Genomic DNA, 27,498 nt, shown 5'->3' on the forward strand with positions numbered 1-27,498 from the left:
TTAGGGGTGTGTGTCCCCCCCCCCCCAACCTCCCCATTTTAGGGGTCCCCCCCGCCCCCCAGCAGCAGGCAGGGCCGGCAGCAGCTCCCCCCGGGGACGAGGACCTGGCAGCGCGGGGCCGGGGGCCTGGGGGGTGCTCCGGGGGGCCCCTGGCAGGGCCGATAAGCCTCGAGGTCGCAGAGGAGCTCGACTAAATCCTCGACCGAGCGCAGGCGAGGGGGGCGAGAGGCCAAAACCTCGTGGCCCGGAGGGACCGGCCGGTTCTGAGCCACCAGCACCCGGAAAGCCAAGCCGGGAGCCAGGAGGACGACGGTGGCCGCCATGGGCGAGCGAGGCGAGCGCTGCACCAGCCGCAGCCCCGGCAGGGACGACGACGACGAGGAGGAAAGGGGCGAGGAAGAAGAGGAGGCGGAAGAGGAAGAGGAGGAAGAGGAGGAAGAGGCCGGGGGGACCCCCGCCTCGGGCCCCCCGACCACCCCCCAGTGAGCCGGCAGCGGGATCTCGGCCAGCTCGGCCAGGAAGGAGCTGGGCCAGCGCGGGGCGGGGGGCGGCGGCAGCGGCTGCGGGAGAAAGAAAAAAAAAAAGGGGGTTCAGGGGGCGGGGGACCCCCCCAGAGCCAAGGGAGAGCCCCCCCCCCCCCCCGAAACACACCCCCTCCCCCCGGAGCCTTGGGACCCCAACAAAGCCCTCAGCCCCATCTCAGACCCTCTCAAAACTCCCCCAAATCCTCAGACTTCCCCAAAAAGCCCTTAGAGACCCTCAAAAGCCCTCAGTGACCCCCCCAAACCCCTCAGAGCCCCCCCAAAAGCCCTCAGACCCCCCCAAAAGCCCTTGAGACCCCCCCAAAAGCCCTCAGACCCCCAAAAACCCCTTGAGACCCCCCCAAAAGCCCTTGAGACCCCCCCCGCAAAAGCCTCAGAACCTCCCAAACCCCCTTGGGACACCCCAAAACCCCTCAGAGCCCCCCCTAAAGCCCTCAGAGCCCCCCCCCCCAACCCACACCCTCCCCACGGACCCTTGGGACCCCAACAATGCCCTCAGCCCCTTGGAATCCCCTCAAAAACCCTCAGACCCTCTCAAAACCCCTTGGGACACCCCCCAAATCCCTCAGGGCCCCCCTAAAGGCTCCTCCAGCCCCTTGGGACCCCCCCAAAAACCTCAGAACCTCCCAAAACCCCTTGAGACCCCCCAAAACCCCTTGAGACCCCCCAAAGCCCTCAGACCCACCCCAAAACCCCTTGAGACCCCCCAAAGCCCTCAGACCCACCCCAAAACCCCTTGAGACCCCCCAAAGCCCTCAGACCCACCCCAAAACCCCTTGAGACCCCGCCAAAGCCCTCAGACCCCCCAAAACCCTAAGACCCCACCAAAACCCTCAGACCCCCCCAAAACCCCTTGAGACCCCCCCAAAGCCCTCAGACCCCCCCCAAAACCCCTTAAGACCCCCCCAAAGCCCTCAGACCCCCCCCAAAACCCCTTGAGACCCCCCCAAAGCCCTCAGACCCCCCCCAAAACCCCTTAAGACCCCCCCAAAGCCCTCAGACCCCCCCCAAAACCCCTTGAGACCCCCCCAAAGCCCTCAGACCCACCCCAAAGCCCTCAGACCCCCCCCCCGAACCCCTTGAGACCCCCCCAAAGCCCTCAGACCCCACCCCGTACCCCCAAAGCGGGAGTGCCCCCCCTCACCAGCCGCTGTCCCCCGTCCTCGTCGTCGTCCTCGCTCTCCTCCAGCAGCACCAGCCGCGCGGGGGGGGCCCGGGGGGGCACCTGGGGGGGTGAGAGGCGGGGTGACCCCAGGGACGGGGTCTGGGGGGGCCCAGGGGGTCCCCAAACCTTCCCACAACCCCCCCCCCGCTGGTTACCGGGACGAGGGAGGCGCCGGGCTCCGGCTTGAGGCGGGGGGAGGCGGCGATGAGCACCCCGAGATCGCCCGGCGGGGGCTGCGCACGCGGCGAGGGGGAAAAGGGAAAAGTGAGGGGGGAAAGGAAAAATCCAGGGGGGAAAGGGAAAAATTGAGGGGAAAAATGAAAATTGAAATGGAAAAATAAAAATTGAGAGGAAAAAAATAAAAATTGAGGGGGAAAAGGGGAAAAATTGAGGGGAAAAAAGTTAAAATTGAGGGGGAAAAGGGAAAAATGAGGGGGAAAAAGGAAAAGTTGAGGGGGAAAAGGGAAAAATTGAGGGGGAAAAGGGAAAAATTGAGGGGGAAAAGGGAAAAATTGAGGGGGAAAAGGAAAAATTGAGGGGGAAAGGGAAAAATTGAGGGGGAAAAGGGGAAAATTGAGGGGGAAAAGGGGAAAATTGAGGGGGAAAAGGGAAGAATTCAGGGAAAAAGGGAAGAATTCAGGGGAAAAATAAAAATTGAGGGGGAAAAATAAAAATTGAGGAGGGAAAATAAAAATTGAGGGGGAAAAGGGAAGAATTCAGGGGAAAAAGGGAAGAATTCAGGGGAAAAAGGGAAGAATTCAGGGGAAAAACAAAAATTGAGGGGGAAAAATAAAAATTGAGCAGGAAAAATAAAAATTGAGGGGGAAAAGGGAAGAATTCAGGGGGAAAAGGGAAGAATTGAGGGGGAAAAGGGAAGAATTCAGGGGGAAAAGGGAAGAATTCAGGGGGAAAAGGGAAGAATTGAGGGGGAAAAGGGAAAAATTGAGAGGGAAAAGGGAAAAATTGAGGGGGAAAAATAAAAATCGAGGAGGAAAAATAAAAATTGAGGGGGAAAAGGGGAAAAATTGAGGGGAAAAAGGAGAAAAATTGAGGGGAAAAGGGAAGAATTCAGGGGAAAAAGGGAAGAATTCAGGGGGAAAAGGGAAGAATTCAGGGGGAAAAGGGAAAAATTGAGGGGGAAAAAAAAATCGAGGAGGAAAAATAAAAATTGAGGGGGAAAAGGGGGAAAAATTGAGGGAAAAAAGGAGAAAAATTGACGGGGAAAAGGGAAGAATTCAGGGGGAAAAGGGAAGAATTCAGGGGAAAAAAAAATTGAGGGGGAAAAATAAAAATCGAGGAGGAAAAATAAAAATTGAGGGGGAAAAGGGGAAAAATTGAGGGGAAAAAGGAGAAAAATTGAGGGGGAAAAGGGAAGAATTCAGGGGCAAAAGGGAAAAATTGAGGGGGAAAAATAAAAATTGCGGGGGAAAAGGAAAAAATTGAGGGGCAAAAGGGAAAAGTTGAGAGGAAAAAGGGAAAAATTGAGGGGGAAAGGGAAAAACTGAGGGGAAAAGGGAAAAGTTGAGGGGGAAAAGGAAAAATTGAGGGGGAAAAGGAAAAATTGAGGGGGAAAAGGGGAAAATTGAGGGGGAAAAGGGGAAAATTGAGGGGGAAAGGGGGAAAACTGAGGGGGAAAGGGGGAAAACTGAGGGGGAAAAGGGGAAAATTTGAGGGGAAAAGGGCAAAGTTGAGGGGGAAAAGGGAAAAATTAAGGGAGAAAGAGAAAAGTTGAAGGGGGTCGAGTCTCACCTCGAGGCGGGGGAGGGGTCCCGGCTCCTCCTTCATGGGGGGGGGCGGCAAGGGGGGGGCCCCCCCCTTTTCACCCCCCCCAGCTTGGGGTTCGGGGTCCTGGAATCCAAGGGAGAAAAGGGGATCAATCAGTGCCCACCCCCACATTTTTGGGGGTCCCACCCCCCCAAATCCCCCCCCCCCCAGGGGTTGGGGGGCACCCAGACGCCTGAGTCCCGCGGGGGGGAAGCGAAGCAAAGCAAGCAGGGGGGGGACCCCAAAATTAGATGGGGGTTAGGAGGGGTTTGGGGGGGTCAGGGAGGGGGGGGCCTGAGGTTTGGGGGGGGTTGGGGGGACCGGGGGGATTTTGGGGGGTGATTTTGGGGTTGGGGGGTGGTTTGCGGGGCTCGGGGGGGGGGGTTGGGGCTAATTTGGGGGCTGGGGGTGGTTTTGGGGGGCAATTTTGGGTCTTGGGGAGCTTTTTGTGGGGGTCGGGGGGGGCGATTTTGGGTCTTGGGGAGTTTTTGGGGGGCCCAGAGGAGTTTTGGGGGGTAATTTTGGGGCTGGGGAGGATTTTGGGGGGTGATCTTGGGGCTGGGGGGGGGGGGGTTAGGGGCTTATTTTGGGGCTGGGGGGTGGTTTTGGGGGGGGCAGGGGGTTGGTTTTGGGGCTGGGGGGTGGTTTTAGGGGGTGATTTTGGGGTCTGGGGTGGTTTTGGGGTCTGATTTTGGGGCTGAGGAGTGGTTTGGGGGTGATTTTTTTTTGGGGGGGGGTCGTGCTCCCCGTTACCTTGAGGGGGGGGCGGGGCGAGCGGCGGCTCCGGGCGTTGGCGCGAGGGGGGGGGCAGCGGCGGCGACGGCGACAGGAGGGGGGGAGGCAGGGGGGGGCCCCCCCCAAATCCGACCCCCCCTCGGCTGGCAGCAGCCGCCTCTGCGCCAGGAGAGAGACCTCAGAATGGGGGGGGACCCCGATTTTTGGGGGGTGGGACCCCAATTTGGGGGGCTGGGACCCCAAATTTAGGGAGCGGGACCCCAAATTTAGGGAGCGGGACATCAATTTATGGGGGAGGGACCCCAATTTTGGGGGGTAGGACCCCGATTTGGGGGAGTGGGACCCCAATTTTAGGGGGGAACAACTCAATCTTCGGGGTGGGACCTCAATTTTGGGGGTTGGGACCCCAATTTTAGGGGGTGGGACCCCAGTTTATGTGGGAGGGACCCCAATTTTAGGGGGGATACCCCGATTTTGGGGGGTGGGACCACCTTGATTACAGGGAGTGGGACCCCAATTTATGGTGGAGGGACCCCAATTTTAGGCAGTGGGACCCCAATTTTAGGGGGGAACAACTCAATTTTGGGGGTGGGACCTCGATTTTGGGGGCTGGGACCTCTATTTTGGGGAGTGGAACCCCAATTTATGGGGGAGGGACCCCAATTTTAGGGGGAACAACTCGATTTTGGGGGTGGGACCTGAATTTTGGGGGTTGGGACCTAAATTTTAGGAAGTGGGACCCCAACTTATGGGGAAGGGACCCCAATTCGGGGTGGTGAGACCTAAATTTTAGGGAGTGGGACCCCAATTTAGGGGGGAGGAACCCCAATTTTAGGGAGTGGGACCCCAATTTATGGGGGAGGAACCCCAATTTTAGGGAGTGGGACCCCAATTTATGGGGGAGGAACCCCAATTTTAGGGAGTGGGACCCCAATTTATGGGGGAGGAACCCCAATTTTAGGGAGTGGGACCCCAATTTTAGGGGGGAACAACTCGATTTTGGGGCTGAGACCTTCAGTTTTGGGAGTTTGGACCTCGATTTTAGGGAACGGAACCCCAATTTATGGGGGAGGGACACCAATTTGGGGGGGTGGGACCCCAATTTTAGGGTGGAACAACTCGATTTTGGGGGTGGGACCCCGAATTTGGGGGCTGGGACCCCAATTTGGAGGGACAGACCTTGATTTTAGGGGGTGGGACCCCGATTTTAGCGGTTGTAAGCCAAATTTTGGGGGGAGGGACCCCCATTTTAGGGGCTGCGACCCCAATTCAGGGGGTGGGACCCCCCAAATTCCAGTCCCCCCCCCCCCCCAATCCCAAGCCAAGCAAAGCGGAGGGGACCCAAGCGTCAGGGTAACTCCCCTCCCCCCCCAAATTAGAGGTCTTAACGCCCCCCCCGGGGTCGTTACTGGGGTAAAATGGTTTATACTGGTTTTATAACAAGCAAAACCAGTTAATTGCAGGTTTATAATGGTAAAACCCAAGCCTGACTGGGCCAAACTGGTCCTTACTGGCTCAGAAAGGGGCTGGACCAGTCTGTACTGGTCAATATTACACCATATGAGACCCATACTGGTCTATACTGGGCTGTACTAAGACCATACTGGTCAATATAAGGCTACACGAGACCTATACAGGTCTATACTGGTCCAAACTGGGTTGGATTAGGACTTTGCTAGTCAATATTAGGCTATATTAAAGCCTTACTGGTCCAAACTGGGCTGTATTAAAGCCATACTGGTCCAAACTGGGCTGTATTAGAGCCATACTGGTCCAAACTGGGTTATATTAGACCCATACGAGACCATACTGGGTTTAAACTAGTTCTAACTCACCCAGACTGGTCCAAACTGGGTTATATTAGACCCACAGGAGACCATACTGGGCTTAAACTAGTTCTAACTCACCCAGACTGGTCCAAACTGGGTTATATTAGACTCATACGAGACCACACTGGGTTTAAACTAGTCCTAACTCACCCAGACTGGCCCAAACTGGGTTATATTAGACCCATACGAGACCATACTGGGTTTAAACTAGCTCTAACTCACCCAGACTGGTCCAAACTGGGTTATATTAGACTCATACGAGACCATACTGGGTTTCAACTAGTTCTAACTCACCCATACTGGTCCAAACTGGGTTATATTAGACCCATACGAGACCACTCTTGGTTTCAACTAGTTCTAACTCACCCATACTGGTCCAAACTGGGTTATATTAGACTCATACGAGACCATACTGGGCTTCAACTAGTCCTAACTCACCCATACTGGTCCAAACTGGGTTATATTAGACCCATACGAGACCATACTGGGTTTAAACTAGCTCTAACTCACCCAGACTGGTCCAAACTGGGTTATATTAGACCCACAGGAGACCATACTGGGCTTAAACTAGTTCTAACTCACCCAGACTGGTCCAAACTGGGTTATATTAGACTCATACGAGACCACACTGGGTTTAAACTAGTCCTAACTCACCCAGACTGGCCCAAACTGGGTTATATTAGACCCATACGAGACCATACTGGGTTTAAACTAGCTCTAACTCACCCAGACTGGTCCAAACTGGGTTATATTAGACCCATACGAGACCATACTGGGCTTCAACTAGTTCTAACTCACCCATACTGGTCCAAACTGGGTTATATTAGACCCATATGAGACCATACTGGGCTTAAACTAGTCCTAACTCACCCATACTGGTCCAAACTGGGTTATATTAGACTCATACGAGACCATACTGGGCTTCAACTAGTCCTAACTCACCCATACTGGTCCAAACCGGGTTATATTAGTCCCATACGAGACCATACTGGGTTTCAACTAGTTCTAACTCACCCAGACTGGTCCAAACTGGGTTATATTAGACTCATACGAGACCATACTGGGTTTCAACTAGTTCTAACTCACCCATACTGGTCCAAACTGGGTTATATTAGACTCATACGAGACCATACTGGGTTTCAACTAGTTCTAACTCACCCATACTGGTCCAAACTGGGTTATATTAGACTCATACGAGACCACACTGGGTTTAAACTAGCTCTAACTCACCCATACTGGTCCAAACTGGGTTATATTAGTCCCATATGAGACCATACTGGGTTTAAACTAGTCCTAACTCACCCATACTGATCCAAACTGGGTTATATTAGACCCATATGAGACCATACTGGGCTTAAACTAGTCCTAACTCACCCATACTGGTCCAAACTGGGTTATATTAGACCCATACGAGACCATACTGGGTTTAAACTAGTTCTAACTCACCCAGACTGGTCCAAACTGGTTGATACTGGTCCAAATTGATCAATATTGGGCCATATTAGACCATTTTAAGCCCCTCTGGCCCACGCGTTAAACCAAACTGGGCCTTACTGGGCCATACTGGTCCCCACGGGCGCGGGGAGAGGCAGAGGAGGCCCCCAGCCTCGCCCGTGCCTCAGTTTCCCCACCGGAAAGGGTGGAGCGGGTGGAAGAAGGAGCGGAAGCGGGGGCTGGGGGTGTTACCGGGACGCCCCGGGAGGGCTATACTGGGAGGCCTATACTGGGAGGCACTGGGAAGCAGGAGGTGGGGGGGGGGGGGGGGGGGGCACCCACCATGGCGCGGCGCAGGCACTGCCTCCAGCGGCACTTCTGGCGCTTGCGGTTGCGCCCCCCGAATTTGGCTTTGTCGCGGCAGAAGTCGCAGCGGCCGCAGTCGCCCCGACGCTGGCAGGCGGCGCAAGTCCCGCAGCGCCGCGGGCGACGGCCCCGCTGCGGCAGAGACCCGGGGTCACCCCCCCCGAACCCCGAAAGCCACGGCGAAACCACCCCCCCCCCCCCCCCCCCCACTTCCTCCGGCCTCCCCCCATCCCCAAAACCCCCAAATCCAACCAGCGTTAGAGCAGCAGCGGCGGTTAGGAGCGAGCGGCAGCGGCGTTAGGGGGTTACGGGAGGGGAGGGGGGGGCGGGGAGCAGCTCTTAGGGGCGTTACGGTATTTGTACCCCACTTTTTGAGACCCTGGAGCGGCTTTTAGGGGCATTACGGTACTCGTATCCCACTTTTAGAGACCCTGGAGTAGCTCTTAGGAGCATTACGGTACTTGCACCCCATTATTAGAAACACTGGAGCAGCTATTAGGAGCATTATGGTACTTGTACCCCACTTTTAGAAACCCCAGCACAGCTCTTAGGGGTATTACGGTACTTGTACCCCACTTTTCAAGACCCTGGAGCAGCTTTTAGGGGCATTATAGTAGCTGCACCCCATTATTAGAAACCCTAATGCAGCTCTTAGAGGCATTACGGTACTTGTACCCCACTTTTAGACACCCTGGAGCAGCTTTTAGGGACATTACGGTACTTGTACCTCACTTTTAGAAACCCCAGCACAGCTTTTAGGAGTGTTACAGTACTTGTACCCCACTTTTAGAAACCCTAGCGCAGCTCTTAGAGGCATTACGGTACTTGTACCCCACTTTTAGAGACCCTGGAGCAGCTCTTAAAGGCATTACGGTATTTGTACCTCACTTTTAAAGACCCTGGAACAACTTTTAGGGGCATTACGGTACTCGTACCCCACTTTTAGAGACCCTGGAGTGGCTTTTAGGGGCATTACGGTACTTGCACCCCATTATTAGAAACACTGGAGCAGCTATTAGGAGCATTACGGTATTTGTACCCCGCTTTTAGAGACCCTGGAGCAGCTTTTAGGGTCATTATGGTACTTGTACCCCACTATTGGAAACCTTGAGCAGCTCTCAGGGGCATTATGGTAGCTGCACCCCACTTTTAGAGATGCTGGAGCAGCTTTTAGGGGCATTACGGTACTTGTACCTCACTTTTAGAAACCCTAGTGCAGCTCTTACGAGTATTATGGTACTTGTACCCCACTTCCAGAGACCCTGGAGCAGCTCTTAGGGGCATTACGGTAGCTGCACCCCACTTTTAGAGACCCTGGCGCAGCTTTTAGGGGCATTACGGTACTTGCACCCCATTATTAGAGACACTGGGGCTGCTCTTAGGGGTATTATGGGAGCTGCACCCCACTTTTAGAGACCCTGGAGCAGCTTTTAGGGGCATTACGGTACTTGTACCTCACTTTTAGAAACCCTAGTGCAGCTCTTACGAGTATTATGGTACTTGTACCCCACTTCCAGAGACCCTGGAGCAGCTCTTAGGGGCATTACAGTAGCTGCACCCCACTTTTAGAGACCCTGGAGCAGCTCTTAGGGGCATTACGGTAGCTGCACCCCACTTTTAGAGACCCTGGCGCAGCTTTTAGGGGCATTACGGTACTTGCACCCCATTATTAGAGACACTGGGGCTGCTCTTAGGAGCATTATGGTAGCTGCACCCCACTTTTAGAGACCCTGGAGCAGCTCTTAGGGACATTACGGTACTTGCACCCCACTATTAGAGACCCTGGAGTAGCTCTTAGGGTCATTACGGTACTCGTACCCCACTACTAGAGATCCTGGAGCAGCATTTAGGAGCATTATGGTACTTGTACCCCACTATTGGGGTGTTACAACCCTCTAAGTCCCATTATTAGGGTTCCATAATACATCTGGTGCAGTTCTTAGGGCCATTATGGTAGCTGCACCCCACTTTTAGAGATCCTGGAGCACCTCTTAAAGCCATTATGGTACTCGTACCCCACTATTAGAGACCCTAGAGCAGCTCTAAGGGTTATTATGGTACTTGTACCCCACTTTCACAGACCCTGGAACAACCTTTAGGGGCATTATGGTAGCTGCACCCCACTTTTAGAGACCCTGGAGCAGCTCTTAGGGGCATTACGGTACTTGCACCCCACTTTCAGAGACCTAGAGCAGCTCTTAGGAACATTATGGCACTTATACCTCACTTTTAGAAACCCTAGCACAGCTCTTAGGGGTATTACGGTACTAGTACCCCACTTTTAAAGACACTGGAGCAGCTCTTAAGAGCATTATAGTACTTGCACCCCACTTTCAAAGACCCTGGAGCAGCTCTTAGGGGCATTATGGTAGCTGCACCCCACCTTTAGAGACCCTGGAGCAGCTTTTAGGGACATTACAGTACTTGTACCCCACTATTAGAGACCCTAGATCAGTTCGTAGGAGCATTACGGTACTTGCACCCCACTTTTAGAGACCCTGGAACAGCTCTTATGGGCATTACGGTACTTGTACCCCATTATTAGAGCCTCTGGAACAGCTATTAAAAGCATTACGGTAGCTGCACCCCAATACTGGGTAGTTATAACACACACTCGGCTCCATGTTAAGTTTGGAGCAGCTATTAAGGGTATTATGGTAGCTGCACCCCACTATTAGGGTGGTACAACACCCCACAAACCATTATTAGCGCCTCATATTGACCTTGGGGCAGCTCTTAGGGGCATTACGGTAGCTGCACCCCAATATCTGTGCAGTGCAACACACTGAACCCCACTACCAGAGAACTATATGGAACGGGAGAGGCTATTAGAATCATTATGGTACCTGCACCCCCATTCTTAGAACCTCCAGAGCAGCTTTTAGAAGCATTACGGTACTTCTGTTATCATTACGGTACCTGCACCCCAATATTAAGCTTCTAGGGGACACCTATTACCATCATTACGGTACCCGCACCCCAATATTAAGCCTCTAGGGAGCAGCTATTACCATGATTACGGTACCTGCACCCCAATATTACGCCTTTAGGGAGCAGCTATTACCATCATTACGGTACCTGCACCCCAATATTAAGCTTCTAGGGGACACCTATTACCATCATTACGGTACCTGCACCCCAATATTGAGGCCCCTCTATTAGGATCATTACGCTCCCCCCCCCAGCCCCTAGGAGCTGCTTTGTGGGGGGGACAGAGGTTTTTCGGGGGGTCCCAGGGGTTTTGGGGGGTCCCCAAGGGTTTTTGGGGGTCCCCAGGCGTCCGGGAAGGGGGGTCCCAGGGTTTTGGGGGGCCCCGCACTCACCCTCTCTCCTCCGCGGCTCGCGGGGTGTTTTGGGGGGCGCCCCGGCTTCTTCTTCTCCTTCTCCTTCGTCGGCTTCTGGATTTTGGGGGGCAGGGGAGGAGTGAAAAGGGGGGTCGGGACCCCCAAATCCATCTCCTTCTCCTTCTTTCTCCACCCCCACCCCAAAATAAAAGGGACCCCCAAATCCACGTAAGGGTCAGGGGGAGTTGAGAAGATTGGGGGGCTGGGGGCGGTTTGGGGGTTCAGGGGGTCTGAGGGGGCGTTTGGGGGGGCCTGAGGGGGGGAGAGTGAAGGGTTTGAGGAGGATTTGGGGGTTCAAGGGGTCTGGGGGGGTGTTTGGGGGGGATGGGAGAGGGAGGTTCAAAATTCAAGCGGTTTTGGGGGTTCATGGGGGTCTGGGGGGTGGTTGGGGGGGCAGGTTAAGATTTCAAGGGGGTTTTGGGGGTTCAGGGGGGCTGAGGATGAGTCTGGGGGTTCTAGGAGGGAAAAGTTCAGGATTCGAGGGGGATTTGGGGGTTTGGGGGAGAAAAATTCAGGATTCGAGGGGGATTTGGGGTTTGGGGGGGAGTTAGGGGGAAAAGTTGAGGATTTGAGGGGGATTTGGGGGTTCAGGGGGGAGTTAAAGGGAAAAGTTGAGGATTCGAGGGGGATTTGGGGGTTCGGGGGGGAGTTAGGCGGAAAAGTTGAGGATTCAAGGGGGATTTGGGGGTTCGGGGGAGAAAAATTCAGGATTCGAGGGGGATTTCGGGGTTCCGAGGGGAGTTGGGGGGGAAAAGTTGAGGATTCGAGGGGGATTTGGGGGTTTGGGGGGGAAAAGTTGAGGATTCGAGGGGGATTTGGGGGTTCAGGGGGGAGTTAGGGGGAAAAAGTTAAGGATTCGAGGGGGACTTGGGGGTTCGGGGGGGAGTTAGGGGGAAAAGTTGAGGATTCGAAGGGGATTTGGGGGTTCGGGGGAGAAAAATTCAGGATTCGAGGGGGATTTAGGGGTTCGGGGGGGAGTTAGGGGGGAAAAGTTGAGGATTCGAGGGGGATTTGGGGGTTCGGGGGGGAAAAGTTGAGGATTCAAGGGGGATTTGGGGGTTCGGGGGGGAGTTAGGGGGGAAAAGTTGAGGATTCAAGGGGGATTTGGGGGTTCCGGGGGGAGTTAGGGGGAAAAAGTTGAGGATTCGAGGGGGATTTGGGGGTTTGGGGGGGGAAGTTGAGGATTTGAGGGGGATTTGGGGGTTCAGGGGAGAAAAATTCAGGATTCGAGGAGGATTTGGGAGTTCGGGGAGGAAAAGTTGAGGATTCGAGGGGGATTTGGGGGTTCAGGGGGGAAAAGTTGAGGATTCGAGGGGGATTTGGGGGTTTGGGGGGGAAAAGTTGAGGATTCGAGGGGGATTTGGGGGTTCAGAGGGAAAAAGTTGAGGATTCGAGGGGGATTTGGGGGTTCGGGGGGAAAAGTTGAGGATTCGAGGGGGATTTGGGGGTTTGGGGGGGGAAGTTGAGGATTTGAGGGGGATTTGGGGGTTCAGGGGAGAAAAATTCAGGATTCGAGGAGGATTTGGGAGTTCGGGGAGGAAAAGTTGAGGATTCGAGGGGGATTTGGGGGTTTGGGGGGGAAAAGTTGAGGATTCGAGGGGGATTTGGGGGTTCAGAGGGAAAAAGTTGAGGATTCGAGGGGGATTTGGGGGTTCGGGGGGAAAAGTTGAGGATTCGAGGGGGATTTGGGGGTTCGGGGGGGAGTTACGGGGGAAAAGTTGAGGATTGGAGCGGGATTTGGGGGTTCAGGGGGGGAAGTTGAGGATTTGAGGGGGATTTGGGGGTTCGGGGGGGTTTTGGGGTCCCACCTTGGGGCGCAGGCAGCGGCGGCGCAGGCAGCGCCACTGGCGCTTGAGGCCCGGCTTGAGGCGGCGCAGGCAGATGGGGCACGAGCCGCAGTCCTCGGTGGCCACGCAGCCCGGGCACGAGCCACAGCCCAGGCCCTGAAGGCCGAACACGCGACAACACGCGTCAACACGCATCGACACGCATGGAAAAGGAGCAACACGCGTCGACGCGGGTCGCTATGGGGCCTCAGATGTGGTCACAGAGCTCAAGGAGGAGCCACAGCCCAGGCCCTGAAGGCCGAACACGCGACAACACGCGTCAACACGCATCGACACGCATCAAAAAGGAGCAACACGCGTCGACACGGGTCGCTATGGGGCCTCAGATGTGGTCACAGAGCTCAAGGAGGAGCCCCAGCCCAGGCCCTGAAGGCCGAACACGCGACAACACGCGTCAACACGCATCGACACGCATCTAAAAGGAGCAACACGCGTCGACGCGGGTCGCTATGGGGCCTCAGATGTGGTCACAGAGCTCAAGGAGGAGCCACAGCCCAGGCCCTGAAGGCCGAACACGCGACAACACGCGTCAACATGCGTCGACACGCATGGAAAAGGAGCAACACGCATCGACACGGGTCGCTATGGGGCCTCAGATGTGGTCACAGAGCTCAAGGAGTAGCCACAGCCCAGGCCCTGAAGGCCGAACACGCGACAACACGCGTCAACATGCGTCGACACGCATAGAAAAGGAGCAACACGCGTCGACGCGGGTCGCTATGGGGCCTCAGATGTGGTCACAGAGCTCAAGGAGGAGCCACAGCCCAGGCCCTGAAGGCCGAACACGCGACAACACGCGTCAACACGCGTCGACACGCATAGAAAAGGAGCCACACGCGTCGACGCGGGTCGCTATGGGGCCTCAGATGTGGTCACAGAGCTCAAGGAGTAGCCACAGCCCAGGCCCTGAAGGCCGAACACGCAAAAAACACGTGAGAACACGCAAAAAACACGTGAGAACACGCAAAAAACACGTGAGAACACGCAAAAACGTGACAATGTGAGTTGATAAGGGTCACTATGTGGCTTTAGATGTGGCCACGGAGCTCGGGGAGGAGGCACAGACCGTGAGAACACGGGAAAACACGGATCCACACGCCAGGTTGGACATGGGAAAGGGGGGGGGCACACGGGAAAGGACATTGGGGGGGTTTGGGGGTGACAGGGGACACAGGGAGGGTTTTGGGGTGACACTGGGGGGGCTGGAGTAACAGGAGTGATAGAGAAAAGGGTTTGGGGGTGACAGGAGGTGACACGGGGGGGTTGGGGGTGATAAGGGGGGGTTTGGGGGTGACAAGAGGTGACATGAGGGAATTTGGGGGTGACAAGGAGGGGTTTGGGGGTGACACAGGGCGCTCTGGGACAACATGAGACGACAGGGGGATTTGGGGAGGACACAGGAGGGTTTTGGGGTGACACGGGGGGGTTGGGGGGACATAGGAGGGTTTTGGGGTGACACGGGGGGGTTGGGGGGACATAGGAGGGTTTTGGGGTGACACGGGGGGGTTGGGGGTGATAAGGGGGGGCTTGGGGGTGATAAGGGGGGGTTTGGGGGTGACACGGGGGGATTTGGGGCAACAGGAGGTGACCCGGGGGGGGGGTTGGGGGGGACCCCGGAGGGTTTTGGGGTGAAAACGGGGGATTTGGAGCTACAAGAGGTGACACGGGGGGGTTTGGGGGTGACAAGGGAGGATTTGGGGGTGATAAGAGAGGGTTTGGGGTGACAAGAGGTGACACAGGGGGGTTTGGGGGTGACACAGGGCGTTTGGGGGTGAAAAGGGGGGATTTAGAGCGACAAGAGGTGACACGGGGGGGTTTGGGGGTGATAAAGGGGGGTCTGGGGGTGACAAGGGGGGGTTTGGGGGTGACACGGGGGTTTTGGGGGTGACAAGAGATGACACGGGGGGGTTTGGGGGGGATACAGGAGGGTTTTGGGGTGACACGGGGGGGTTTGGGGGTGAGAAGGGGGGGTTGGAGCGACAAGAGGTGACACGAGGGGGCTTGGGGGTGACACGTGGGGGCTCCGCGGCAACAGGAGGCAACATGGGGGGGGGGGGTTGGGGAGACCCCAGAGAGTTTTGGGGTGCTGGGGTGGGTTTTGGGGTGACATGGGGATTTCTGGGGTGACACGGGGGGGTTTGGGGGTGACAAGGGGGGGTTGGAGCGACCAGAGGTGACACGAGGGGGTTTGGGGGGGACACGGGGGGGCTCTGAGGCAACAGGAGGCAACATGGGGGGGGGTTTCGGGGGACCCCAGAGGGTTTTGGGGTGGTGGGGCGGGTTTGGGGTGACACGGGGGGGTTTGGGGGTGACAAGGGGGGGTTTGGGGGTGACACGGGGGGGTTTGGGGGTGACACGGGGGGGCTCCGGGGCAACAGGAGGCAACATGGGGGGGGGTTGGGGGGACCCCGGAGGGTTTTGGGGTGCCAGGGGGGGTTTGGGGGGAGACCCCAGAGGGTTTTGGGGTGCCGGGGGGGTGTGGGGCGGGGACCCCGGAGGGTTTTGGGGTGCCAGGAGGGGGTTTGGGGTGACACGGGGGGGTTTGGGGGTGACAAGGGGAGGTCGGAGCAACAAGAGGTGACACGGGGGTGTTTGGGGGTGACACGGGGGGGCTCCGGGGCAACAGGAGGCAACATGGGGGGGGGTTTTGGGGGGACCCAAGAGGGTTTTAGGGTGCTGGGGGGGGCTGGGGGTGACAAGGGGGGGTTGGAGCCACTAAAAGTGATACAGGGGGGTTTAGGGGGGACACAGGAGAATTCTGGGGTGCTGGGGGGGTTCTGGGGTGACACCGGGGGGTTTGGAGTAACAAGAGGTGACACGAGGGGGTTTGGGGATGACACAGAAGGGTTTTGGGGTGACACGGGGATTTGGGGGTGACACAGGGGGGGTTCTGGGGTGATAAGGGGGAGTTCTGGGGTGATAAGAGGTGACACGAGGGGGTTTGGGAATGACAAGGGCGGGTTGGAGTGACAAGAGGTGACACGAAGGGGTTTAGGGGGGGACCCCGGAGGGTTTTGGGGTGCCGGGGGGGGTTCTGGGGTGACACAGGGGGGTTTGGGGGTGACAATGGGTGGTTTGGAGCAACAAGAGGTGACATGGGGGGGTTTGGGGGTGACACGGGGGTGCCCTGGGGCAACAAGAGGCAACATGGGGGGGGGTTTGGGGGGGACCCCAGAGGGTTTTGGGGTGCCGGGGATTTCTGGGGTGACACGGGGGGTTTGGGGGTGACATGGGGGGGTTTGGGGGTGACAAGAGGTGACACGAAGGGGTTTGGGGGTGACAAGGGGGGGCTCTGGGGCAACAGGAGGCGACACGGGGGGGGGTTTGGGGGGACCCCGGAGGGTTTTGGGGTGGTGGGGCGGGTTCTGGGGTGACATGGGGGGTTTGGGGGTGACAAGGGGCGGTTGGAGCGACAAAAGGTGACACGAGGGGGCTTGCGGGTGACATGGGGGGGCTCCGGGGCAACAGGAGGCGACACGGGGAGGGGGGTTTGGGGTGCCGGAGGGGGTTTGGGGGGGGCCCCCGGAGGGTTTTGGGGTGCCGGGGGGGTTTGGGGGCGCCGTTACCTTCTTGACGATGCGCAGGCAGCGGCGCAGGAGGCACTTGTGGGGCCGGGCGGGGGCCGGGGGGGGGCGGGCGCAGGCGCTGCAGATCCCGCAGTCGGCCGGGAGGCGACAGGCCTGGCAGGAGCCGCAGCCCACGCGCTGCGGGGGGGTCAGCGCACCCCGAAAACGGGGATGGGGGGGGGCCCCAGGGGCAGCTCGGGGGGTTTGGGGGGGGGGCTGGTGCTAAAACGAAGGGGTTTGGGGGGGGTTGGCGCTAATAGAAGGGGTTTGGGGGGGAAGAAAGGGGATGGGGAGGGGAGATCAGGGGTTTTGGGGGGGCTCAAGGGTCTGGGGAGGGGGGCTCAGGGGTTTTGGGGGGGCTCAGGGGTCTGGGGAGAGAGTACCAGGGGTTTTAGGGGGGTCTGGTGCTAAGGAATGGGGTTTCGGGGGGGTTCAAGGGTCTGGGGAGGGAGTATCAGGGGTTTTGGGGGGGCTCAGGGGGCTGGGCAGGCGGGATCAGGGGTTATGGGGGGGCTCAGGGGCCTGGGGAGGGGGGCTCAGCGGTTTTGGGGGGGCTCAGGGGTCTGGGGAGAGAGTACCAGGGGTTTTAGGAGGGTCTGGTGCTAAAGCATGGGGTTTTGGGGGGGTTCAGGGGTCTGGGGAGGGAGTATCAGAGGTTTCGGGGGGGCTCAGGGGGCTGGGGAGGGGGGATCAGGGGTTTCGGGGGGGCTCAGGGGTCTGGGGAGGGGGGATCAGGGGTTATGGGGGGGCTCAGGGGTCTGGGGAGGGGGGCTCAGGGGTTTGGGGGGGGCTCAGGGGTCTGGGGAGGGGGGATCAGGGGTTTTGGGGGGGCTCTGAGGTCTGGGGATGGGGGCTCAGCGGTTTAGGGGGGGCTCAGGGGTCTGGGGAGGGGGGCTCAGCGGTTTAGGGGGGGCTCAGGGGTCTGGGGAGGGAGTATCAGGGGTTTTGGGGGGGCTCTGAGATCTGGGGAGGGGGGCTCAGGGGTTTTGGGGGGGCTCAGGGGTCTGAGGAGAGAGTACCAGGAGTTTTAGGGGGGTCTGGTGCTAAGGAATGGGGTTTTGGGGGGGTTCAGGGGTCTGGGGAGGGAGTATCAGAGGTTTGGGGGGGGCTCAGGGGGCTGGGGAGGGGGGCTCAGCAGTTTAGGGGGGGCTCAGGGGTCTGGGGAGGGGGGCTCAGGGGTTTTGGGGGGTCAGGGGTCTGGGGAGTGAGGATCAGGAGTTTTAGGGGGGCCTGGTGCTAAGGGGAGGGGTTTTGGGGGGGCTCAGGGGTCTGAAAAGGGGATATCAGGGGTTTGGGGGGGCTGGTGCTAAGGCAAGGGGTTTAGTGGGGGCTCAGGGGTCTGGGGAGGGAGTATCACGGGTTTTGGGGGGGCTCAGGGGTCTAGGGGGGGCTCAGGGGTCTGAGGAGGGGGGCTCAGGGATCTGAGGAGAGAGTACCAGGGGTTTTGGGGGGGTCTGGTGCTAAGGAGAGGGGTTTTGGGGGGGCTCAGGGGTCTGGAAAGGGGATAACAGGAGTTTGGGGGGGGCTGGTGCTAAGGCAAGGGGTTTAGGGGGGGCTCAGGGGTCTGGAAAGGGGATATCAGGGGTTTGGGGGGGCTCTGAGGTCTGGGGAGGGGGACTCAGGGGTTTTGGGGGGGCTCAGGGGTTTGGAGGGGCCTCAGGGGTCTGGGGAGGGGGGATCAGGGGTTTTAGGGGGACCTGGTGCTAAGGAAGGGGGTTTTGGGGGGGTTCAGGGGTCTGGGGAGGGAGTATCAGAGGTTTGGGGGGGGCTCAGGGGGCTGGGGAGGGGGGCTCAGCAGTTTAGGGGGGGCTCAGGGGTCTGGGGAGGGGGGCTCAGGGGTTTAGGGGGGGCTCAGGGGTCTGGGGAGAGAGTACCAGGGGTTTTAGGGGGGTCTGGTGCTAAGGAATGGGGTTTTGGGGGGGTTCAGGGGTCTGGGGAGGGAGTATCAGGGGTTTTGGGGGGGCTCTGAGATCTGGGGAGGGGGGCTCAGCGGTTTAGGGGGGGCTCAGGGATCTGGGGAGGGGGGCTCAGGGGTTTTGGGGGGGCTCAGGGGTCTGGGGAGAGAGTACCAGGGGTTTTAGGGGGGTCTGGTGCTAAGGAATGGGGTTTTGGGGGGGTTCAGGGGTCTGGGGAGGGAGTATCAGAGGTTTCAGGGGGGCTCAGGGGGCTGGGGAGGGAGTATCAGGGGTTTGGGGGGGGCTCTGAGGTCTGGGGAGGGGGGCTCAGGGGTTTGGAGGGGCCTCAGGGGTCTGGGGAGGGAGGCTCAGGGGTTTTAGGGGGCCCTGGTGCTAAGGAAGGAGGTTTGGGGGGGGCTCAGAGGTCTGGGGAGGGGGTATCAGGGATTTTGGGGGGGCTCAGGGGTCTGGGAAGGGAGTATCAGCAGTTTGGGGGGTCTTGGTGCTAAGGGAAGGGGTTGGGGGGTGTCTGGGGCTAAGGGAAGGGGGTTTGAGGGGGACTCAGGGGTTTGGGGAAAGGGGATGAGGGGTTTGGGGGGGCTCAGGGGGCAGAGGAGGGGGATTCAGGGATTTGGGGGGGCTCAGGGGTCTGGGAAAAGGACATCAGGGGTTTGGGGGGTGCTGGTGCTACGTGGAGGGGGTTTGAGGGGGCTCAGGGGTCCAGGGAGCGGTTTTTGGGGGGCTGAGGGGTGGGGGTCAGGGTTTTGGGGGCCCCAGGGGGCAGAGGAGGGGTTTTGGGGTCCCAGTTCTGGGGTTACCTTGAAGAAGCGCTGCTCCCGGTTGAAGTCTCGCCGGCGGGCTGAGGGGGGGACACGGCGGGGGTCAGTGCGGCTCCCCCCCCGAGCACCCCCAAACCCAACCCCAGCGCACCCCGAGACCCCCAAACAGCCCCCTGGGCACCCCGGAACGAGGGGGAGGAGGGGACGAAGACAAGGAGAGAGAAAAGGAGAGAAAGAGAGAAAAAGAACAGGAACAGAACAAGAAAAAAAACGAGAAAAAACAAAAACCAAGAGAAACAAACAAAAAAAACCCCAAAACTAAAATAAAAACCCAATAAAAAAAAAAAGAAAACAAAAAACAGAAAACAAGAAGAAAAAATAGAAGGAAAACTAAAAGGAAAACAAAAAAAAAGGAGAAGGAAAAGGAGAAGGAAAAGGAGAAGGAAAAAGGAGAAGGAAAAAGGAGAAGGAAAAAGGAGAAGGAAAAAGGAGAAGGAAAAAGGAGAAGGAAAAAGGAGAACGAAAAAGGAGAAGGAAAAAGGAGAAGGAAAAAGGAGAAGGAAAAAGGAGAAGGAAAAAGGAGAAGGAAAAAGGAGAAGGATAAAGGAGAAGGATAAAGGAGAAGGAAAAGGAGAAGGAAAAGGAGAAGGAAAAGGAGAAGGAAAAGGAGAAGGAAAAGGAGAAGGAAAAGGAGAAGGAAAAGGAGAAGGAAAAGCAAGAAAACAAAAAACAGGAGAAAACGAAAAAGAAAGAAAGAAAAAAAGAGAAAAAAGAAAAGAGAAGAAAGAAAAGACAAGAAAGAAAACACAAGAAAGAAAAGACAAGAAAGAAAAGACAAGAAAGAAAAGACAGGAAAGAAAAGAGAAAAAAGAAAAGAGAAGAAAGAAAACAGAACAAAGAAAACAGAAGAAAGAAAAGAAAAGAAACAGAAAACACAGAAAAAAAAAAAACAAGGAAAAGGAGAAGGAAAAAGAGAAAAAAAACGAGAAGCAAAAAAAAGAAAAAAAATGAGAAGAACGAAAACAAAGAAGAAAAGAAGAAAAACAAAAACCAAGACAAGAAAGAAAAACAAAAGATTAAGAAAGAAAAACAATAAGAAATAAATAGCAAGAAAAAGAAAAACAACAACGCAAACCAAAACAGTGAAAAAAATTTGAAAACACCAAATAAACGAAAAAAAATTCAAAACGAAGATTCAGAATAAAACAAACACTTAAAATAGGACAAAACAAAAATCTCAGAGAAAAAAATACAGAAAATAAACAAGCGATTAGACTCAGAAAAAGATGCTGAGGCTGAAGACTTCGAGGAGACTAAAGATCAAGGCTGAGAGGAAGAGGAGGCCGAGGCTAAAGCCCCAGAGGCCGAGGAAGACTCCAAAAAGGGGGCTGGGAGGCTGAAGGCTCCCAGGAGGAGCAGGAGGAACCGGGGGGGCTCTCACCGCGGCACTCGGGGCAGAGCCAGCGGCAGCGGCGCTGGGGGGGCAGCGTCACCCCCGGGAAGTGGCTCTGGCAGCTGGCGCAGCACCTGGGGCGGGGGGACACGGCGTTTGGGGGGGGCCAGGAACCCCCCGTCCACCCCAAAAGGGACCCACGAACCCCCCGTCCACCCCAAAAGGGACCCAGGACCCCCCTGAGGGATCCAAGATCTCCCCCATCCACCCCAAAAGGGACCCAGGACCCCCCTGTCTACCCCAAAAGGGACCCAGGACCCCCCCATCCACCCCAAAAGGGACCCAGAACCCCCTCGTCCACCCCAAAAGGGACCCAGGACCCCCCCATCTACCCCAAAAGGGACCCAGGAACCCCCCGTCCACCCCAAAAGGGACCCAGGACCCCCCCGTCCACCCCAAAAGGGACCCAGGATCCCCCCCGTCCACCCCAAAAGGGACCCAGGATCCCCCCCGTCCACCCCAAAAGGGACCCAGGACCCCCCCGTCCACCCCAAAAGGGACCCAGAACCCCCTCGTCCACCCCAAAAGGGACCCAGGACCCCCCCGTCCACCCCAAAAGGGACCCAGGAACCCCCCGTCCACCCCAAAAGGGACCCAGGACCCCCCCGTCCACCCCAAAAGGGACCCAGAACCCGCTCGTCCACCCCAAAAGGGACTCAGGTCCCCCCGTCCACCCCAAAAGGGACCCAGGAACCCCCCGTCCACCCCAAAAGGGACCCAGGACCCCCCCATCTACCCCAAAAGGGACCCAGGAACCCCCCGTCCACCCCAAAAGGGACCCAGGACCCCCCCGTCCACCCCAAAAGGGACCCAGGATCCCCCCCGTCCACCCCAAAAGGGACCCAGGATCCCCCCCGTCCACCCCAAAAGGGACCCAGGACCCCCCCGTCCACCCCAAAAGGGACCCAGAACCCCCTCGTCCACCCCAAAAGGGACCCAGGACCCCCCCGTCCACCCCAAAAGGGACCCAGGAACCCCCCGTCCACCCCAAAAGGGACCCAGGACCCCCCCGTCCACCCCAAAAGGGACCCAGAACCCGCTCGTCCACCCCAAAAGGGACTCAGGTCCCCCCGTCCACCCCAAAAGGGACCCAGGAACCCCCCGTCCACCCCAAAAGGGACCCAGGACCCCCCCGTCCACCCCAAAAGGGACCCAGGACCCCCCCGTCCACCCCAAAAGGGACCCAGAACCCACTCGTCCACCCCAAAAGGGACTCAGGTCCCCCCGTCCACCCCAAAAGGGACCCAGGAACCCCCCGTCCACCCCAAAAGGGACCCAGAACCCGCTCGTCCACCCCAAAAGGGACCCACGAACCCCCCGTCCACCCCAAAAGGGACCCACGAACCCCCCGTCCACCCCAAAAGGGACCCAGGAACCCCCCGTCCACCCCAAAAGGGACCCAGGAACCCCCCGTCCACCCCAAAAGGGACCCAAGACCCCCCATCCACCCCAAAAGGGACCCAAGACCCCCCCGTCCACCCCAAAAGGGACCCAGGAACCCCCCATCCACCCCAAAAGGGACCCAGGACCCCCCGTCCACCCCAAAAGGGACCCAGGACCCCCCCGTCCACCCCAAAAGGGACCCAGAACCCGCTCGTCCACCCCAAAAGGGACTCAGGTCCCCCCGTCCACCCCAAAAGGGACCCAGGAACCCCCCGTCCACCCCAAAAGGGACCCAGGACCCCCCCATCCACCCCAAAAGGGACCCAGGACCCCCCCGTCCACCCCAAAAGGGACCCAGAACCCGCTCGTCCACCCCAAAAGGGACTCAGGTCCCCCCGTCCACCCCAAAAGGGACCCAGGAACCCCCCGTCCACCCCAAAAGGGACCCAGAACCCGCTCGTCCACCCCAAAAGGGACCCACGAACCCCCCGTCCACCCCAAAAGGGACCCACGAACCCCCCGTCCACCCCAAAAGGGACCCAGGAACCCCCCGTCCACCCCAAAAGGGACCCAGGACCCCCCCTGTCCACCCCAAAAGGGACCCAGGACCCCCCGCGTCCACTCCAAAAGGGACCCAGGACCCCATCGTCCACCCCAAAAGGGACCCAGGACCCCCCTGAGGGATCCAAGACCCTCCCCATGCACCCCAAAAGGAACTCAGGTCCCCCTTTAGGGACCCAGGACCCCCCCATGAACCCCGAAAAGGACCCAGGACCCCCCCACCCACCTCAAAAAGACCCCAGGACCCCCCTATGGGATCCAAGACCCCCCCCATGAACCCCAAAAGGGACACAGAACTCCCCTAAGAGACCCAGGACCACCCCATCCACCACCAGGACCCCCCCCTTGCAGACCAAGGACCCCTCTGTGCACCCCAAAAGGGACCCAAGACCCCCCCTTGCAGACCGAGGACCCCTCCGTGCACCCCAAAAGGGACCCAAGACCCCCCCTTGCAGACCGAGGACCCCTCCGTGCACCCCAAAGGGGACCCAGGACCCCCCCTTGCAGACCTAGGACCCCTCTGTGCACCCCAAAAGCGACCCAGGACCCCCCCATCCACCCCAAAAGGGACCCAGGACCCCCCCGTCCACCCCAAAAGGGACCCAGGACCCCCCCCTTGCAGACCGAGGACCCCTCCGTGCACCCCAAAAGGGACCCAGCCCCCCCCCCGAAAGGCCTCAGGCCCCCCAGCCCCCCCCAAAGAGCCCCAGGGCCCCCCCTAACCCCCCAACACTCACGCCACGACCCCCTCTTGGGGGGGCTCCGGCGGGGGGGGGGGGCCGCTTCCTCGTGCGCCGGGGGAGGGGAGGGGGGGGCTCCTCGGCGGGGGGCGGGGCCTCCTGGGTGGGAGGGGGCGGGGCTTCGTCCTGAAGGGGCGGGGCCTCCTCCTGAGGGGGCGTGGTCTCCTCTTTAAGGGGCGGGACTTCCTCCAGAGGGGGCGGGACTTCCTCCAGAGGGGGCGGGACTTCCTCCAGAGGGGGCGGGGCCTCCATCTCCTCCGCGGGGGGGGGCGGCGGAGGCGGGGGGCGCCATTTGGGGCCCTTCCTGCCCTGGGGAGGGGAAAGAAAGGGTTAAACAGGAGGTTACAACACTTAGGGGACCCCCTAATTACCTCCCCGCTAATCAAGAACCCCCCCACCTCACTCTAAGGACACCCCCCCCAATTATTCCCTCCCCCCAGACCCCCCAAACCCCACTTTGAGCCCCTCCCCAACCCAGTTTTGGGGACCCCCTCCCATTCAAGACCCCCCCCACCCCCACTTTGGAGACCCCCCCAAACTTCAGGACTCTCAAATCCCCTCTAAACAACCCCCCCCCTTTAAAACACCCCTCAAATTTAAACCCCCCCCCCAATTTGCACCCCCATTCTCACTCCTACTGACTTTTGGGGAGCCCCCCCTCATCCTAAAGTGCCTCCCACATCCCCTGCTCCCTCCTAGGGTGGTTTTGGGGTCCCCTGACTTTATGGGGGGGGGTTTAGTGACCCCCTCAAAGCTTTGGGGATCCCCTAAATTCTGTTTCTCCCCCCTCATCCAGCTTTTTTTGGCTCTACTGGCTCCTGGAATAGAAGTTTAGGGGGTGATCCCTCCATTTTGGGGACCCCCCTGGGTTTTGGGGACCCCTCTGGGTTTTGGGGACCCCCCCTCGTACCTTGGAGGGGCCGGGGCGCTCCAGCCCGTGTTTGAAGTCGAAGTTTCCGAGGTCGCGGTTGGGCCCCAAGAATCGACTCAGCTCGATTTTGCTCCGGAATTTCTCTCCTGTGGGGCTGGAAAAGTGGGGGGCAGGGGGGTTAAAACCCAGGGGGACCCCAAAAAGTTAGGGGAGGACCCCAATCTGGTCCCCTGGGACCCCTTAATGTTCTCCTGAGAACTCAAAGTGAATCTGGAGAACACCAAAATAAACCTTCAAACCCTCAAAAAAATCTCTTCAAGGATCCAAAGTGGTTCTGGGAGACCAAAACAGACCTTTGAGACCCCAAAATTTCCCCAGGAAACCCCAAAATATCCTCCTGAGAACATAAAACAGACCCTGGAACCCCAAAAATGGCTCCTAAAAGCTCAAAACAGCCCTGAGAGACCCCAAAATGGTCCTGGAGAACCCCAAAACAGACTCCTGGTCCCAAAATTGTCCCCAGGAGACCCCAAAATGTCCTCCCAAAAACACAAAATGGCCCCTGGGACCCCAAAAATGCCTCCGAAAAGCTCAAAACAGCCCTGAGGGACCCCAAAATGGCCCTGGAGGACCCCAAAACAGACCCTTGAGACCCCAAATTGTCCCCAGGAGATCCCAAAATGTCTCCCCAAGAACACAAAATGGCCCCTGGGACCCCCAAAAATGGCTCCTAAAAGCTCAAAACAGTCCTGAGGGACCCCAAAATGGCCCTGGAGAACCCCAAAATAGACCCTTGAGACCCCAAATTGTCCCCAGGAGACCCCAAAATGTCCTCCTGAGAACACAAAATGGCCCCTGGGACCCCAAAAATGGCTCCGAAAAGCTCAAAACAGCCCTGAGGGACCCCAAAATGGCCCTGGAGGACCCCAAAACAGACCCTTGAGACCCCAAAGTGTCCCCAGGAGACCCCAAAATGTCTCCCCAAGAACACAAAATGGCCCCTGGGACCCCAAAAATGGCTCCTAAAAGCTCAAAACAGCCCTGAGAGACCCCAAAATGGCCCTGGAGGACCCCAAAATAGACCCTTGAGACCCCAAAGTGTCCCCAGGAGACCCCAAAATGTCCTCCTGAGAACACAAAATGGACCCTGGGACCCCAAAAATGGCTCCGAAAAGTGCAAAACAGCCCTGAGGGACCCCAAAATGGCCCTGGAGAACCCCAAAACAGACTCCTGGACCCAAAAATGTCCCCAGGAGACCCCAAAATGTCCTCCTGAGAATACAAAATGGCTCCTGGGACCCCAAAAATGGCTCCGAAAAGCTCAAAACAGCCCTGAGGGACCCCAAAATGGCCCTGGAGGACCCCAAAACAGACTCCTGGACTCAAAAATGTCTCCAGAAGACCTCAAAATGTCCTCCCAAAAACACAAAATGGCTCCTGGCACCCCAAAAACGGTTCCTAAAGGCTCAAAACAGCCCTAAGGGACCCCAAAACAGACACCTGGGACTTCAAAATGTCCTCCCAAAACCACAAAATGGCCCCTGGGACCCCAAAAAGGGCTCTTAAAAGCTCAAAACAGCCCTGAGGAACCCCAAAATGGCCCTGGAGGACCCCAAAACAAACTGGGGGACCCCAAAAATGGCTCTTGGAATGGGAAAAATGAGACTGGGAACGCTCCTGGGGGGGTTCAAGCTTAGGGGGACCCCCCCAAAATATGAGAAAAGGGGCTGGGAAGAAGTGTAGAGGTGAGAAAAAGGGATTTAGGCTCCCTCAGCTCAAACAAGGAGTAAACTTGGGGGTCCCTGCTCTTGATTTGGGGGTGAAGGGATGGAATGGGGGTGTCGGGGGGGGTCACCTCTTGTAGTAGGTGTCGGTGCGGCCGCAGGTGGCTCCGGATTTGCGGAAAGCTTCGCGGCGCTGCCAGCCCGGCCCCAGCGCCGGGCACTCGGTCCAGCCCTGAGCCATCCTTGGGGGGTCGGGGGGGGCTACTGCGGGGAGGGGGGAGAGGGGGGGACCCCTGAGCGTCCGCGGCCCCCCCAAAAATACCCCCAGAGCCCCCCTAAAAGCACTCACAGAGCACCCAGAGCCACCCCCAAACGCCCCCAGTCCCCCAAAACACAGAGACCCCCCCAAAAACCACTCACAGAGCACCCACAGCCCCCCAAAAGCATCCCCAGAGCACCCACAGGCCCCCAAAACACCCCCAGAGCACCCATAGCCCCCCAAACACCCACAGCCTCCCAAAGAACCACAGAGCATCCAAAACACCCATAAAGCACCAACAGAGCCCCCCAAAAACCCCACAGCTCCCCCAAACACCTTCAGAGTCCCCTGAGCACCCCCAGCCCCCCAAAACACCCACAGAGCACCCATAGCTCCCCCAAAACACCCCCAGCCCCCCCAAAACACCCCCAGAGCACCCATAGCCCCCCAAAACACCCACAGCCCCCCAAAAACACCCACAGAGCACCCACAGCCTCCCGAAAACACCCACAGCCCCCCCAAAAGCACCCCCAGAGCACCCCCAGCACCCCAAAACACCCACAGCCCCCCCAAAAGCACCTCCAGAGCACCCATAGCCCCCCCGAGCACCCCCAGCCCCCTCTGAAGATCCAGAGCCCCCTCAGAGCATCCAGAGACCCCCCAAAACACCCTCAGCCCCCCCAAATACACCTACAACCCCTTCTGAGCACTTAAGAGCCCCTCCCAAAACACCCCGGCCCCCCAAAACACCCACAGAGCACCCTTAGCCCCCCAAAAAGCTTCAACAACCCCCCCAAACACCCACAGCCCCTCCAAACTAACCCAGCCCGCCCCAAACGTCCACAGAGCCCCCAAGCCCCCCTCCCTCCTCAAAACACCCCAAAACCCGCCCCTCCCCCCTCAAAACACCCCAAAAACCCGCCCCTCCCCCACACAAACACCTCTCAAACGGCCCCTCCCCCACACAAACACCCCCCCCACGGCCCCTCCCCCACACAAACACCCCCCAAACGGCCCCTCCCCCACATAAACACCCCCTCCCCCATACAAACACCCCCCCAAACCCCCTTTTCCCCCTCCCCCCCGGTACCGGTTCCCGGCCCATCCCGCTCCGATCGTGGCGCAGCGGCCTGAGGGGGAAGGGGGGGGGGGGGGCGCACGCGCGCGCACCGGAAGCGGAAGTGGCCGCTGAGGGAGGGAAAGGGGAGGGGGGGTGGGGGCTAAGAGCCACGTGACCCGCG

The 27,498-nt window shown here is 58.2% G+C and overlaps 1 protein-coding gene across 1 annotated transcript; it reads right to left on the minus strand.

Annotated features, from left to right (window-relative positions):
* On the minus strand, positions 1-27,480 carry LOC138734971 (methyl-CpG-binding domain protein 1-like). Its single transcript, XM_069882805.1, is given in 16 exon segments — positions 1-560; positions 1,687-1,767; positions 1,863-1,940; positions 3,457-3,555; positions 4,225-4,365; positions 7,812-7,967; positions 11,159-11,233; positions 12,988-13,122; positions 16,593-16,730; positions 19,306-19,346; positions 20,708-20,793; positions 23,401-23,495; positions 23,497-23,712; positions 24,314-24,428; positions 26,130-26,262; positions 27,348-27,480. Coding segments are annotated over 15 exon segments (2,088 nt in total). The 5' UTR covers positions 26,240-26,262; positions 27,348-27,480; the 3' UTR covers positions 1-38.
* Positions 27,481-27,498: the final 18 nt, after the last annotated feature.

The sequence above is a fragment of the Phaenicophaeus curvirostris genome, unplaced genomic scaffold, assembly GCF_032191515.1.
Source record: "Phaenicophaeus curvirostris isolate KB17595 unplaced genomic scaffold, BPBGC_Pcur_1.0 scaffold_356, whole genome shotgun sequence".
NCBI classification, from domain to species: Eukaryota; Metazoa; Chordata; class Aves; order Cuculiformes; family Cuculidae; genus Phaenicophaeus; species Phaenicophaeus curvirostris.